The 17,115-nt window shown below is 32.5% G+C and overlaps 3 protein-coding genes across 3 annotated transcripts; 1 reads left to right on the top strand and 2 right to left on the bottom strand.

Moving 5' to 3' along the window:
* Positions 1-2,244: 2,244 nt before the first annotated feature.
* LOC146887860 (uncharacterized) lies at positions 2,245-3,139 on the bottom strand. The gene is made up of 2 exons (XM_085670439.1): positions 3,136-3,139; positions 2,245-3,056 (listed from the first exon to the last, which is right to left on the bottom strand). Exons 1-2 carry the CDS (start codon positions 3,137-3,139, stop codon positions 2,245-2,247), a joined length of 816 nt encoding a protein of 271 aa, XP_085526565.1.
* A 7,262-nt stretch (positions 3,140-10,401) lies between these two features.
* SPDS1 (spermidine synthase) lies at positions 10,402-14,429 on the top strand. Its single transcript, XM_028063187.2, has 9 exons — positions 10,402-10,706; positions 12,366-12,442; positions 12,539-12,661; positions 12,748-12,852; positions 13,252-13,324; positions 13,415-13,486; positions 13,574-13,769; positions 13,858-13,984; positions 14,091-14,429. The coding sequence occupies exons 1-9, from the start codon at positions 10,541-10,543 to the stop codon at positions 14,154-14,156; spliced, it is 1,005 nt and encodes a 334-aa protein (XP_027918988.1). The 5' UTR covers positions 10,402-10,540; the 3' UTR covers positions 14,157-14,429.
* A 610-nt stretch (positions 14,430-15,039) lies between these two features.
* Positions 15,040-16,338, bottom strand: LOC114177713 (uncharacterized). The gene has a single exon (XM_028063189.2). It carries the CDS (start codon positions 16,159-16,161, stop codon positions 15,217-15,219), a length of 945 nt encoding a protein of 314 aa, XP_027918990.1. The 5' UTR covers positions 16,162-16,338; the 3' UTR covers positions 15,040-15,216.
* Between the last annotated feature and the right edge of the window lie 777 nt (positions 16,339-17,115).

The following is a 17,115-nucleotide window of genomic DNA, read 5'->3' as shown; positions in this document are numbered from 1 at the left end:
CCCTACAGGTAACTATTTTTTCTTTTTTAATTTTTACTTGTGATATGTAGCTTACATGATTGTTTGCCTCCACTAACCGTCTGTTTTTTTTAAATAGTGTGTTTTTTAGATCCATTTGTGTATGATTTAAAAACTGGACGGATTAGTTATCTAGTGCAATTTTTTTTGATGGGTACCGGATGTCCATATCTGGTATGTATGAACATGTATATTGTTACGGATATCGACATCTGGTTCATTGAATTGGTCTACGGATGTTGATATCTAGAAATATATTTTTTTGAATTGTTTGACATTAAGGATGTCGACATCCAATTTGTTGAATTGGTCTACAGATGTCAACATTCAAAGCTGTTTTTTTTTTTTAATTTTCTAACTTTCCGGATGTTGACATCTGATCCGTTGAATTGGCTTATGGAAGTCGCAGCCAGAACTTTATTTTTTGAATTTTTTGAATTACGGATGTCGACATCCAGTTGTTGGATTTGTTTTGCGGATGTCGACATTTGGAATATGATATTTTTATTATCCTTTACGGATGTGGACATCTGATGCGTTGGTTTGTAATATGGATGTCGACATCCATATGTATATATATACTTTTTTTATGTTTTTATATATATGACTAGGACACAATGTAATGTCCCGAGTCTTACACACGATGTGCCTCTACACACCATCCCGATCGCCTTCTCGGATAAGAAAACTTGAACCGAGAGTTCTAAACAAAGTGCAACACGAAAGAAAAAAAGTCTAACAAGAAACTCAAGTTTACTTGTGAATTAAAAAACTCATCTGAAAATGTTCCATAAATATCACCTACAATAATACAATATGACATAATATAATCAAACAGACATTAGAACAATTAATTAACAAAAGAAAAACACAAAAATTATTAAAACTAAATTAAAGAAAGAATTAAATATTTAAAAGACCCTAAATAAAAACGTAATTTAAATTATTTCAAATACCCTAAAATATTTAAATAATTCAATTATTTAGTAAGAAATTTAAATTATCAAAATAAAATGATAAAAGTAATAAATAAATAAAAAAATAATTAAAAAATAAAAATAAAAATAATTAGGTTACAAACCAGATGTACACATCCGGTGTAAATTTGTAAATTTGTAACCACATTTGTGTTTCTCAAACAACGGACGTCGACATTCAATTAATACATATATTGATGTCTTGATTTTATTTTTTTAGGATTATTTAAATACCTTAAAAAACATAATTTAAATTATTTAAAATACCCTAAAATATTTAAATAATTTAATTATTTGATAAGAAATTTAAATTATTAAAATAAAATGTTAAAAATAATAAATAAGTAAAAACATTATTAAGAAAAAAAATAATATAAATAAATAGGTTACAAATCGGATGTACACATCCAATGTAAAATTCTCACGACATTTGTTTTCCTACACAACACAAATGTTGACGGTTTTTTTCCCAAACTGGTGCAATTTTTTTTCCAATTTCCTAAAATGGTGCAGATTTTTTTTAATTCCCGGCAAAGGTAAGTCGTGAGAAAATGAAACGACTTCGTCTTAAAGAAGTCGTGTCAAATTAAGGCGACTTTGATTAATTTGAGCTGAAGTCGTCTCAAATTGAAGAAACTTTAATATTTTTTCATGAAGTCGTACCAAACGGAGACGACTTCACTTAAATTAATTACGAGAATAATCAAAGTCGTCCTATAATGGGACGACTTCATAACAAGGAAAGTCTTGCCATATTGGCACGACTTCAGTAATGGGTTTTAAGAAAGTCTTTCCATAATGGCACGACTTCAATATTAGGGTTTTAAGAAAGTCTTGCCATATTGGCACGACTTCAATATTGGGTTATTAAGAAAGTCTTGCCATAATGGCACGACTTCAATATTAGGTTTTCAAGAAAGTCTTGCCATTAGGGCACGACTTTAATGTTTTCGGTATAAAGGAAGTCTGGTCATAATGGCACGACTTCATAGTTGTAAGTGAATAACGAAAGAAAAAGTTAAATTGAAAAGAGAAAAAAATATTGAATTCTGATAAAATTAAATTGAATAAAAAAGTTAAAATTTGTATTGTACCGAGATATAAAAAAGTAAAGAAAAGAAAAAAAAAAGAGTTTTTTAATAACAAATATATAAGATCCAATAATTTTTTAGTTGATATATATTAAAATAAAAGTGAACAACAAAGTTGGTAAACCAAAGATACGAGAGTTACATAAAATAAAATTTCATTATTTATTTGGGCAGTTGCTTCTATTATGACCAATACTTCTGCAAAAAGAACATTTCTTTGGTTTATTTGGCAACGAATGGTCCATTTCGTTGTGGATACGAGTTGTAGTTCGTCTTCCTGGTTTGTTGTGTCGCATGTGAGGGTCAGGCATTAAACTTGGACCAGTATAAGTAGACCAATAATCTTCATTTTGAACAGGCTGAAATTGCACCTCATAGGCCTTGAAAATATTTTGGAGACTATAGACAGGGTCCACGAATGTCGAAGGCTGTAAATGGAAGGATGAGCAAATAGCCATTACATGAGTACAAGGTAGGTGAAGAGCTTGAAACTCCCCGCAGTCACACCACCACTCAGATAACTTAACAATGTATGACATTGGTTGACGTCCAAGTTGAGGAGTGGAAATCTCCTGCACATCAAACACTGAATTTTGGCGATCATATCTCTGGACAAGGCACATAGCAGATTGTTGCTCATTTTTTCTTAATAAAGCATATATATCCTCCGGATATTGGTGGCCAGCTCGTAACATGCATTCAATCTTTGTCCCTCGTTCCACAAACCACTTTTTTGTTCGTTCAAAGATTTTTTTAACAATAGCACAAATTGGCAATGATCTTGCTCCCTTCAAAACAGAGTTCATACACTCGGCTAAATTTGTTGTCATGTGGCCGTATCTTTTCCCCCCATCGTAAGCTTGGGTCCATTTTTCCAGTGGTAGTTGGTCTATCCAAGAAGCTGCTTGTTGAAATTCGGCTTTCATAGCATTTATCTTTGCATGAACTCTGGGTTGTTTCATTTCATAACCTGTCACAATTTCATTAATAATGCAATATAAACAAGTAGTTATTGTATTTAAAATTTGAAAAATAATTAATATAGTTACCCATGTTTAGTAGTTGTGTCTTCAATTCTGCATTTTTGAACCTTTTGTTGAAATTAGAGGCAACATGGCGAATGTAGTAAACAGATGTGAGTCCATTTCCTTCCTAAGCAACTTCTGGAGAATGTAGTGCTGAGAGTATGAATGTGCCTCTGTCAGTGATTAAGCATACATTTGGTTGAGGTATGACATACTCTCGCAACAATTGGAAGAACCAGATCATGGCTTCCTTTGTTTCACCTTCTACAATAGCAAAGGCTAATGGAAAGATGTTGCGGTTGCCATCTTGACCAATTGTTGTCAATAAGGAACCATGGTATCTCCTTGTGGGGCGGTAGTCCCTCTTATCTGTTTTGCAACCGTGGAATTTCATCAGGCTGATCGGGTCATGCGACAATTTGGATTTCGCCAAAATATTCCAACTAACCCTTTGAATTTGGATCAGCTTCACAGAGAAGATATGAGAGGTAAAACAGAAAGAAATTGGCCTCAATACCATGCCGCATGGATAGCAATGTGGAACGATCGCTATAATCGTCTAATTGAGGGTATTAACTTCACTGGCAATGGTCACTTGCGTGACACCACAACATATATGGAGTGGTACATCAACCATGTTATTCGTTATATTTCGCCTCTGCAATCATCATCCGACGATGATGTAAGTCACCTCACTTGAACAATTTAGTTGAAATTTTTTATCATCTTAACTTAATATTTTAATTTTATATTACAGTACGATATGCCACAAGAGTCTACCCAACCTCCACCACACATTCCTTACAGCATGTTGGGTCTTCTTCATATGTTCAACAACCTCAATACCAGTCGTTTGGTCAACCGGGTTTTCAACCACTTCCTTTTCCACCATACTTGGATGCATCACAACCAATGTCTTCACATACTCCATTCCAGCAAGTTCCATACACATACAACATGTTTCCTCAACAACCAGACACTTTTTCTGATCCTACACAAAATGTCTTTGCAACTTCTTCGTCAACACCTCCGTCTGCATATCCCACATCCTTCCAGCAATATTATCGACCTACAATGCCGCCACAAATGGTGGAAGATATAAACCAAAGACAACAACATGAAGATAATGATGATGACGATCCAGTTCAGAGCCCTCAATTAAGACCTAGACGACACCGAAGAAGACCTCCTTGTGGCACAGGCTCTCATAGATAACTTTGATGCCCTATTATAACAAACCAAAACATCATGAAATTTTTAATTACTTATATGCATTATTATTTAATTAATTAATATGACTAAAAAATATTTAATTTTTATTCGAACTAAAGTCGTCCCAATATGGTACGACTTCTTCATTATCAATACAACACTGAAGTCTCTCCAATATGGGACGACTTATTCATTAACAATTTAATACTGAAGTCTTCCCATATTGGCACGACTTTGCTTAAAATGTTAATTAAAGTCGTCTGAATATGGCACGACTTCTTCATAACACAAAAGTCTCTCCATGCTGGCACGACTTCAACTCATTTTAATTAAAATCGCCTCATTTTGGCACGACTTCTTCATATTGAAATCGCACCATCTTGGCACGACTTACCCTTCGCTGGAATTTTAAAAAAATTTGCACCATTTCAGGAAATACATAATTAAATTGCACCAGTTTGGGAAAAAAACCAATGTTGACATCCAGTTAATATATATGTCGACATTCGGTATTAATTTTATTTTATTTTTAAAATTATTTAACCCTAAATAAAAACATCAATTAAATTATTTAAAATACCATAAAATATTTAAATAAATTCATTATTTGGTAAGAAATTTAAATTATTAAAATAAAAATAAATAAATAAATAAAAACATTTAAGAAAAAAAAATTACAAAAGAAAAGATACAAACTAAACGTGCACATCCGACACTTGTCTTAACCAGATTTTGACATCCATTAAATTCATTAAATGAAAATTTGTTGTGGTTGTACGTGTCGACATCCGTTTAATTAGAGGTGCACGATTTCACACTTAAAAAATTTGGAACTTCACTCATTTTTTAATTATTGTCACCTACACCTATTATTGTTGGTAGGGACATTAATGTCATCACATCAATGCATACATTTCGAGGTGTAGAAGAACTAATTAGAGGTGCAGGAAGAAGCCCCAAATTAAAGGTAGGTTTAAAAACCTTATACACACTAATTGGAAACTAAAACAAGTTTTATTTATGGATTGTACGGTCCCATATCATAGGGGGCTTCTCCCTGCACCCCCAAACCTTCTCCTGTACTCCCAATAATTACCATTTTGACCCTCTGTTTTCTGAAACGGATTCTGAAATGTGTTTCATAAAAAAACATGAAAATTTATGAAACGGATTTTGAAATCTGTTTCATACTTTTGATTAGGGTTAAAAAGGTAATTATTGGGGGTACAGGAGAAGGTTTGGGGGTGCAGGGAGAAGCCCCCATATCATACCCTAGGTAAAAGAAGTCTGTTATAGCCCAATGTGGAGTATTTCTTTCTACACCTCCATATTTTCTTCATGCATCCCACACTTTTAAAATCCTAAAATACCCCTTCTCATAAGTAATACAAAATAGTAGTGTGAGGAATGGTTAGGAATTTGGTTTTGCTGAGTTGGTCTTTCTTAGGTGTTGGTGGTGCTTCTTTGTGGTGAGTGAGTTTGGTTATGATTACAGTGGGTGGTAGTCGTAGTTGGGTGATTTTTGATTCAATTGAGTCTGAATTTTTGTTAAAACACTTCAATAAGTTCTTTTTTTGTTACCAATGTTAAAATTGTTATCGATTGCGTGACTAGACATGCTTATTTGGTAGTTGATGCACACATGACACTAATGTTTTATGATGTGAAAATTTGGGTTGATTATAATATTAAAAAAATGTGATTGAAATTGGAAATTTTTTTAGAGCTGTCAAAATGGGTTGGAACCTGCGAACCAACCTAGTTCATCACGGGTTCAGATCATGTTGGGTTGAAAATTTGTTACAAGTTTAAATATGGGTTGATTTTTAACCCGAACCACCTAGAACCCGGCTCACCTGGGTTGAACCCGTGGTGAGTCAGGTTGGTTCACCAACCCGCAAATAAAATGTCACACAAGTATTTTTTTTTATTAAGTTGGACTTTGCATTTGTGTCAGGTTAGGTTGTTGTTTTTAGCCAACACGTAAATAATTTGTATTTTTGTGATTTTGGTTTGTATTTGGATTGTATAAAAGTTTATTTAGATTTTAATTATAATTATAATTTAATTTTTACTGAAAAAATAATTGTATTTTTTAATTAAGTGAGTTCGTGAGCCAACCCGTTTAATCCACCAACTTGTGGTGGGCCGAGTTGGATTTGATTTTTTTTTGGCTCAATAAATGAGCCGGGTTGGATTGACTCATTAATCCGTAGTGGATTGAGTCGGGTTACCTATTTTGACAACTCTCTAATTTTTTTTAAGTTGATAACAATTCCTATCATCCAAACGTCGGAGGTCGGATCAATGGGGATGCGTCAAGGAGATTTGAACCAACAACAACTTTCAATCGCAAATCTGCATTGAAGAATGGGGGAAGAAGAGAATTGGCACCCCTAACAACATCACTAGCAGTGTCTCCGTCATGACGTCATGGCGTTGTTGATGACTCTGGTTGGGTACACTGTGGCAGCCCTTGTAACGAGCAAGGATGATGGTGGTAGGGAGGAATAGAGAAAACCCCAATGGAAGAAAATGGAAGAGAAGAAGAACGGAGGAGCACTGGTGACGCCAACAAAGCTTTTGATTATGGCCGATGGCATGAGGATAGTTCCGGTTGGGCAAAAGCGACATTGACTTTGTGGTTGAGGGAGGAAGAAGCCATGGCTGTTTAACTTTGGTGTCATTTGTGTAATGAGGAAAAAGAAAGAGGGATTTGTGCATGAAGAGAGGAAAAAAAGGTGGGCTAAATTATCTTGTCATTAGGGTAGACCATCATCTTCATTAGGACAAACATCATATTTTCCATAAAAAAGCAAAAATTGATATATAAACAAGTACATTTGCACATCAAATTTAAAACTTTTGACATGGATTTAATACACTTTGTCACATCACCACTATCTTAATGTTATTTTTAAAAATTTGACAAACAAAGATTAAAGTGTTTTAACAAAATTTGAGACTCAACTAAAACGAAAACCTATATAGAGATCAACTCAAAAATTTCCAAGCAAATTTAGAACTAAGCTAGTAATTAGGAAAAAATAAAGGAATCCTGGTAGAGTGAATAAGTTGGACTATTTGACTGTTAGAAATATTGGTGGAAAGGAGTAACGTTGACTCCATCACTGATTGGTTAGACGGAAAAGAATAAGGGGAGAATCACTTTATTTACGATTTGATACTTTTGTTCTTTTCTTCATTATAGAAGAATCATAATTTGTTCCTTTATTAAAAATAATAATCTATAAGAAAAGTGCATGTCTTTGATAATCTTTAAATGATGGTTGAAAAAGATTTCAATTATTGATTTGAAACTTAACATAAGTTTTCAAATGATAATCAAAGTTAATTTAAAGTACTCCAGATTTCTTAAAGTGGTTGTATAAAAATTTATTATTACTATTTTAATGGATATGATTAACTAATAGTTAAACACTACTCAAATGATTTTTTTATCTTAATTTCTTTGGCTTAATTTATGTTAATTTAAACTGTAATATAATAAACGAACAGTGAATAAATTAAAAAATGCCCTTATGTTTTTAATTTTTTTTTAACTTTGAATTTAGATTCATAAATTTTATATTTCCTTATAGATTATATAATTTGAAGTACTTTTAATTTACCTAAATAAAAATGTACTTATATACAAATAAACTTTTTTATAAAAATTTTCTATCACGCTGTTTAAATTGCTTGGTATTTTTTTTCTGTCGATACATCAGTCAAGCCGTTCTTTCCATAGTTATTCTTTGTGCTGAAAATATATTCTCTGTGCTCAAAGTGAAAAGAAGTTTAAAAATATCAATTTTGTTTATGAATTGATGAAGAGACATTTAGATCCATTGTATAATATATATTTATTTATTATTTACTTGACGGAACCTTAAACATACTTACCCATAAATTAAGATTACAAATTTAAAAGTATATTTATTAACTTTAGAATATTTTAAAAAAAACATACAAAATTTAATTAGGGTGTCAAAATTGTCTGTCCAACCTATTTTGATCTGTCCTCACCTTAATTTACTATAGATGAGTTGTGTTGAACTGATTCATTACTGTCAAGTTAGGAAATACAATCCGTAATGAGTTGGTCCACTATTTTTCTTTCAAATTTATTTATAAAATTTATATATATATATATATATATATAAATAAATATTTAAAATATATTTAATCATATGAATATTTTTTTAAGTTTTTAATTAATTAATTAGTTAATATTTTTAATTGGATAAATAAAAATAATTATTATATTTATATATTAAATTATTTTATTATAATTCATAATTAAAATTTAATTTATAAAAATTAATAATTTAAATTAAATAATATTGCATAATTATATTTTTACAAAAATATAATATAAAAAAATATTATTTTTAATTTAAAAAGTTAAAAAAAATTAAAAACGAACCACAAATCAGAAGTGAACCGAACTACCTTTAATTCATTAATTTCGTTTTGGTGAATTTACGGACCGGCTCATCACCCATAAATTTAACCCACCCAGTCAAATCAAGTCATCAAGAGCATACAGGGTGGAATGATCATAACATCATATCCGATACCTATTATTCTTTAAAGCGGAAAATATTTCTATACCCATAAAAACAACTCTTGATTTCACAACGACAGAATTATTCTATTTTTTTTAAAAGTAAACATTAATTTGATTTCTGATAAAAAGAACAGGAGTACACAACTCTGCATAAAGTGTTTTAGTCACTTCAGCCTTTTTCTTTTACTTTTAATATCTAAACCCTAAAATGATAAATGTGCAGCAATTCAGTATTCAGTTTCTAAAAAATAATCTTTAATAATTAAAGTTGTTATTTTAAAAAATCACCACCTTAAATAAATAAAAGATTAAAAAATACTACATGTATAATCTCTTTTTACTAAACTAAATTGACTATCTTTTGTACCCAATCTAAAGTTTACTCTAACATTTTTAGACAAGCTGAGTTTATTTTATTATAATATTTAGGTTAAATCACTTTTTTTTCTCTTTATCTGTGATAAAATTTTAGTTTGATCTTCAAGTTTTTCATTATCTTAATTTAGTTTTTATTTTTTTAAAAATGACTCAATTTGGTCTTCACTGTTAGTTTGATCAGACTGTTAGTCAACGTCACGTGTCAATTTCTGTTTTTTTTAATGTTTTAAATTCTTTTTAATTTTTAAATTTTTTTTTTTTTAATTTTTTACGCGTGTCACTTCATTGTTGTACCACGTGTCAAAATTGTTAATTTTTGACACATGGCACAACTGTAAAGTGACACGTGTAAAAAATTAAAAAAATTCAAAAAAACCATAAATTAACACCTAATGTTGATTTTAACACCGTCTGGTCAAAGTTAACGATGATGACCAAATTGAGTTATTTTTAAGAAAATGAGAACCAAATTAAAACAAAAAAACTTGACGAACAAACTGAAATTTCATGACAAATAAAGAGATAAAAAAGTAATTTAACCTAATATTTAAATATTTTCGAATAACTAAATATTGCTTGTATACTATAGTAATTTTCGTTCCTACAATAAAGTGATAAATGCCATTAGATTAAGTCAGTTTCCATTATTTTTAATATAAGTCAATTTCTAAACAATTTACGAAGAACATGGCAAAACAAACACATTATATTCTTTTTGTTTCAACAAATCCATAAAAAATCATCATAAAAGTAAAACAGTTTTCGATTTTATAAATTACAACTTTTGTGAAATAAAATCATAGAGCATACATAAAAGTTAAAGTTGGATTGATTGCAAAATGGTAAAAAAGAAGAGTATTTTGTATTTATTTTTTTGTCGTATTAAATGAGAGGATAAGCACTAAGGTGGGAGACAAAGATATGGTGAACCTAGCATTACAAAGTTAAGGCAGAAATCAAAAATTCCAAATTGTTTGACTCCCATCACTTTCAAATGTACTTGACAAGAAACAACACGTAACATGCATATCCTAAGGCAGTGTTTGGCAACCTATTAAACTTCCCTCAAAACACCGATAACAATCCATGCCATTCTTCAAACACACCCCTTAAAAGCAGATTCCTTTCTATATTCCCACGTGGCCCACTCCCTTTGCGCTTTATGCTATTCCGTTTTCCCAATAATATCTCAAGAAGCCAAGATTAGCCAAACAGAGTGCTACTTCAAAATTTGTCGTGTCACAGAGAGAGAGAGGGGGTTAGGCCATGGCGGATGAGAGCGTTGTTGAGTCCCCGGTGAAGAGGCAGAGAGACGATGAAGAAAATGGGGTCTCTGTTTCCATGGATACGGAGGGTGGCAAAGACCCACAGGGTAATGGTTTATCGTCGGTGATTCCTGGCTGGTTCTCTGAAATCAGTTCAATGTGGCCTGGTTAGTTCTCTTTTTACCATACCCTTTTGTTTGTTTCTTCTAAAAGTTGTGCCTTTTCCTTGCGTTTCGTCACTGGGGAATGAATTTTTTCCTTTTTTTTTTTTCACTTGTTGGTTTGTGCGTGTAAAAAAGTGAAATTGTATTGTATCAAATTTTTTTTATGGGTTCCTTCTCTAATGGGTTTGTCTCTGTGCGAAGAGATTTGGATTTCACTTTTACGGTTGAGACGTATTTTCTGGATTTCTATCCAATTTAGTCGTCTGATGGGTTGTGTTTCTGTTTTTACTCTTGTTTACGATGGCAATGTTACTTAATAGCTCCTTGTCATGTACCGCAGAACGAGCAAGTGTGTAAATATCTCTATGTTTCAATATTCTTACACTTTCTCTCGTGGAACAATGGAACTTTTCTGTGGTTTTTATTCATAATTGATTCTTTATATACCTTTCTTTTTACACCTTATATGCTGGCATGATTTGTTTAATTCTGGTTTTTGTTTTTTTATTTTGACATCTGAACATTTGGTAGATCAGCTAACAGTGGCGCTGAGTCAATTCTGCTGGATGTTCTGGCGATATTTTAAGACTAAAAGTTGATCATCAGCGAGCTAATATGAAATTTATGGGAATATAATAAATCTCACTTTTAAATGTATTGGAATGAAGTCCCCTTAGAAGTTGAGTGGCAATTATCTATGGTGTTGCCTCTTTGGGACTTTCTCCACTCAATTTTCATCCTGTAAGATCTTCCGGTATTTGTTTTCAAAAAGCGTAAATGATTGTTGTGTATTAAAAGGAATTAATACCTTTAAAGTGAGCATGCACTTTAGAAGGACTAAAGTTTCATAAGCATCAATCAATGGAGATGATTTTAGCAATTTCATTGCTTATTAATATTATATGCATTTGCATTAATTTTATTACAATACCAGTTGCTCCAATCAACCCTTTAATTTTGTGCTAGTTTTTCTAAGGGCATCTCTTGCTTTAAAAATGCTAGATTCGTACAAAAAGTATTTATTCTAGTTCTTTTATTCGATGCATGGTTTTTTGCATAAACGGATATGTATATTGAAAAAGGAACGATAAAAAACAAATACTTTAGAAATTTGAATAAGCAGATACTGTATGCAATCACATAAAAGAACTAATCTCTGTCCTTAAGACTCTTCTTCTCGTTTTAATCATGCATCACCTATATTAATTTTTGGGATTAAACTTTCTCAGTTCTTTGATCTGTCCCAACTTCTCTTCTACGTACTTGAGGAGTCAAAACTTTTAAATGACTAAGATGCAATTGTTATCATACCTATTTCTGCCAGTAAAGTGCATGCCTACCTTGTAAAAGAAAACGAATCTTCTTATTTTTTTTAGAGAAATGTAATTTGTACATTAAATTTTACAACTAAGAGGAGTATCAGATTTAGTAATGTGATAGGGAGAGATAGTAACAAAGGTAGTAATTCTAATAACTTTTCATGTGCCACGAATGATATTTTTTAGTACAACTTATGACATTAACTTTTTCTAAAAAGAATGCGTTGCCAAAATCCTAGAAATATAAGCACACAGTAATCTGTTTTTCTCTGATTTCAGAATAGTTGGTTTTTCCTTCTGTAATAATACTCAAGAATTAAGTATGGTTGTGCTTTTGCTGCAGGAGAGGCTCACTCCTTGAAGGTGGAAAAAATTTTGTTTCAAGGAAAGTCTGATTACCAGAATATCATGGTCTTCCAGGTACATGAGGCTCCAGTAAATTATGAAGTTACTTTACAATTTCCCCTTTTTCACGTTACTACCTTTTTCAATGCACTGCTGTGATGTCTTTTGCAGTCGTCAACATATGGCAAGGTTCTTGTTTTGGATGGAGTAATCCAGTTAACAGAAAGGGACGAATGTGCCTACCAAGAAATGATCACTCACCTTCCTCTTTGCTCTATTCCAAACCCAAAAAAGGTATTACTTGCTTTTGTTATATGTCGAAATTGAATGTTTACTCGTCAAACTTGTATACTTACTATCCTCGTATTTTTCATGTTTAGGTTTTGGTTATCGGAGGAGGTGATGGAGGGGTCCTCCGAGAAATAGCACGCCATTCTTCAGTTGAAAAGATAGACATTTGTGAAATTGACAGTATGGTTGTTGATGTAAGGCACACCAAATTTTACAATCTTCTTTCCAGTCTCTGACCAAAGCTAAAATATGTTGCAGGCTATTATGTCACTTGCACACAGTTACTTCTCTATCTAAATTTTCTTGGTTTGAATGAGATTTTACCGAAGGGAAGTAATATAGTTATAGCTTCTTAAATGATGAGTCTCTGTATCCAACACGTATCCAATATTGACACGTGTAGGACGTGTATCGCTAAAGTGTCCAATTCAAAAAATATATTTTTGGATCTCTGACATAATTCTGACAAGTTCTTACACTTAAGAAAATTAGTTATAGTTGTTCAATTTTTTTAAGTTGGCCAAAAAGACTAGTCTAGTGCTCAAAGATTTCAAGTAGCAGTATATGCTTAGTATCTAATTTAAGTCGTGCAGGTCTCCAAACAATATTTCCCTGATGTTGCTGTAGGGTATGAGGATCCTCGTGTGACACTTACTGTTGGTGATGGTATGATAAACTATTCTATTTTTTTTTTTTTAAATATTTTATTCTTCTTGAAGAAATTATCTAATGATGGATTTTCTAACAATGGTCTAGGAGTTGCGTTTCTGAAAAATGTTCCAGAAGGAACGTATGATGCCGTTATAGTAGATTCATCCGACCCTATTGGTATACCATATTATTTTTCCTGCTCTTCTATGTGATAATAAAAATAAAACTGTTTGATAAAGGGATGTTACATTTGGCATCCTCAAGGTCCTGCTCAGGAGCTATTTGAAAAGCCCTTCTTCGCGTCGGTTGCAAAGGCTCTTCGTCCAGGAGGAGTTGTGTCTACTCAGGCAGAAAGCATATGGCTTCATATGGATATAATTGAGGACATCGTGGCAAATTGTCGCCAGATTTTCAAAGGATCTATTAACTATGCTTGGACTACTGTACCTACATATCCAAGGTTTGTATTTTCAGGTTATTTGTATAGGGATGGAGAAAGTAAAGTATATGATTATCCATTTTATGTTATATTTTTTTTTTCATTTCAGTGGGATGATTGGTTTTATGCTTTGCTCAACTGAGGGACCACCTGTTGATTTCAAGCATCCAGTGAATCCCTTAGATGAAAATGAGTTTCAGAAGTCAGCTAGACCACTGAAGTTTTACAACTCTGAGGTATGTTGCCCCAACCACCTTCCGTTTGAGATTTTGTATTCTTTCCTCTCTTTCCTGAACTGCTAGTTCTTATCATCCAAGTATCCATCTTTGCCTTTAATTCCAGATTCATACAGCAGCTTTCTGTTTGCCATCATTTGCAAAGAGAAAGATTGGTCCTAAAGCAAATTAGAAGATTTTAAAAAGCTTTGAAAGAGCTTACTTGGCTGTTGTAGAAGTCCAACATTGGTCCATTCTATCAATGAGCCATGAAATAAGTCAGGTTGAATTTGGCATTGAAGAGTAAGGTTTATTTATGGAAATGAGTTTTGGGTGATAATGATAGAGTTGATGGATTCAGTTGTCATTAACTTTCCTCATAAACACATTTCACAATGTGGAACTATTACTATCTGTTAAGAAAAATTTTGTTTAATGCAAATTATTGTTCCTTGTGTCTTGAATACATTTGGCGTGGTTGGTTCTATTAGTACGAAAAATCAGCTGAGTGGATTACTCTGATTGATTAAAATTAGCAATGTGATTGAAAGTCTGGGCAAATCCTAAATGGAGTTTAAAAGTGATGGCAATTATCATCATCAAACCAAAATCTACATGTTTTATGATCTATCTCTATATTCGTATTAATAAGTTGGAGAGGGGACCAATCCATTGGCATGATTAAATCAATTTTGAATACTGATCACTATCAATTTGATGTCTAAAGTTTACAACCTTTTCTTTGGAAGCACAGAAACACTGCAGCATAGACAAAAATAACAAGGGTGCTTTGCTACTTTCAACCCTGATGTAACCTTTCTTCTTAGAATATCATAAATCTATGCTTACTTTCAGTTTTTTTTCCGTTCAAGATGATGATGAGGGAAAATGGGAATGTGGGGTTCTGGTAAATTACGTACCCTTCAGGAATTGGCTCCTGTAATGTTAGTGCACACATAAAAAAACTTGCTTTTGATGGAACAATGCTAGTTTCTTCTCGATACTCCATACTTTCACAGGGAAGCACTAACAAGATGCTGAAATATATCTTATTTCGTAACTGACTAATCACTATGGAATAGAAAACCTTGTTATAATTACTGATTGAAAACATACAGGCCTTGTACAGTAGAACATAAAATTTATTGACTAATTGTTATAAAAGACTGCATAACCAGCTAGCTATGCCTATTTTAATCCTAATTCTGAACTCAAATCGACACCTTTATTTTTTCATAACCACCACTTCTCATTCACGGACCATTCTTAACATCCTTACCTGATTCCTCATCAGTTTTCTTTTCCAATTTCCTCTCCTTGCAATCATGAAAATAGATCATGCAAGCCACCCATTTCAGCTGATTCACCATGCAAGACAAGCCAACTTGTACAAAAATTGCATTCCCTTGCTCATAGCCTCCAATATGGTAGCATGAAAGCCTCACAAGATGACCCCAAGCAAAGAAAATCAACATCAGAAAGAGCCCCCTCCTGTGATTGCCTCTGCTGAAATATGCTGAAACAGCTAACGCATCAACACCATATATACCCTCCAACACCGAGATCACAAGGCTCATGTTCCACATAGCACTCCCCTCCAAGTACATCCTTAAGACCTTTGCAAATGCCATGCTGCAAATTACTGCGAGCAACACGTAAAAACTCGTGCCTTTCAAGAAAACATGATAATTTAGGACTATCCACAGTAATCCAAGCTGGTGAGTAGTTGTCAAGAAGAGAACATAGATAGAAGTGACAAATGAGGCTCTCAATCTTGATAGGTCAAAGGGTGTCTCAAACATCTCCTTCAGAGTCATTTTCTTCTCTCTTGAATGCAGCTTTGAAGCCAAATCTACCGTAACAGCTGCAGAGACAAACTCTGAGACATAGAGAGGCACCATGTAAATGAAACCAACAAAAATCAGCTTCAGGAAATAATCCTTGTTGAATCTGCTGATAAGATCTATGTCATAGAGAGGCAAGTGACCATATGATAGGTTAAAAATATTGAAGGTTTCCACCAGAATTTCTTGGAGGTAAATTTCAAAGTAAACCATGATACAGAAGAGAGGAAGAGAAGTGAGAAAGGTGAAGATGATGAAATTGAGGTTTCTTAAATAGACCATAACAGATTTACTGAGGATATCAGATACTTCAAGCTTCTGCTTCTGCGTAGAGCAACTGTTTTCACTCTCCATAACTCTTCACTTCCAAGAAACAATAGTTTACAAGGTGAAGATTAGCACTCCGTAAAGATCTATAAAAACCAATTTTTTTTCTTTTGTTTGTGCTCTATTGGAGAGACCCAGTAGGGAGAAGACTTGACTTAATGACTATAGAAGATTGGTGTCACAAACAGCGACTTGGTTGTGTGTGTCTATCCCCGCTAAGATAAGTTCTTTCCTACTTTGACTTTCTCCTAATGTTCACATTGGAACCGGATTCTCTTATCAGAAAGAATACAAGAACAATATTTACCCCTAATTCCTTCTGTTTTTTTTTTTTCTACACATTTAAAGGTTAAAAAAATACTAAGTTAATTTTTTTTTTACTGGATTATGAATGCTGGAAAACCTGCAATCATATGACCTTGTGCAGAGTCCTGGTCAATGTCAAGAAATTAGAAATGTACAACCACCACAAAATAAAGAGATTTTTCCTTTAACTAAAACTACAGGTTTATAAGTTTCTTTCTTATTTTTGAATAATAGGATATAAGGCATGTTTGGAGAAATCTGATAGTTCAACACTCAGGATAAAAAAAATAAGAAACAAAAATTAAATCAGATTGTATACAAGCTAAAATTAGAGTTGGAAAGTAATTTTACATTATTGTTACATGAGATCAGACGCTATTATACCTATCAGAATTTGCTCACTAAAATAGGGATTTGACTCCTCTATAGAGAAAAAAAAATATATGTGAAAAGAATACACTTTAGAGGATAAAGAGCAATAGGTAACTTTCCAATTTATTTTTATTTAATTATATTTTAAGTCCATAATAAATTTAAAATTTTTTAATTAAGTTCATGAAAAAATAATTTGTGGTCTATTGAATACTCAATAAATTTAACTTTTGTAATTGAGTTTACACTGTTAATTTTTTCTGATAATGGGATGATGTGGCTTTTTAAGAGTTTGAAATAATT

The sequence above is a fragment of the Vigna unguiculata genome, chromosome 3 (assembly GCF_037176805.1).
Source record: "Vigna unguiculata cultivar grain cowpea cultivar isolate G323 ecotype 2 chromosome 3, ASM3717680v1, whole genome shotgun sequence".
NCBI lineage: Eukaryota > Viridiplantae > Streptophyta > Magnoliopsida > Fabales > Fabaceae > Vigna > Vigna unguiculata.
The sequence above is the reverse complement of the archived record's forward strand: the minus strand, read 5'-3'. Positions and strand labels throughout refer to the sequence as shown.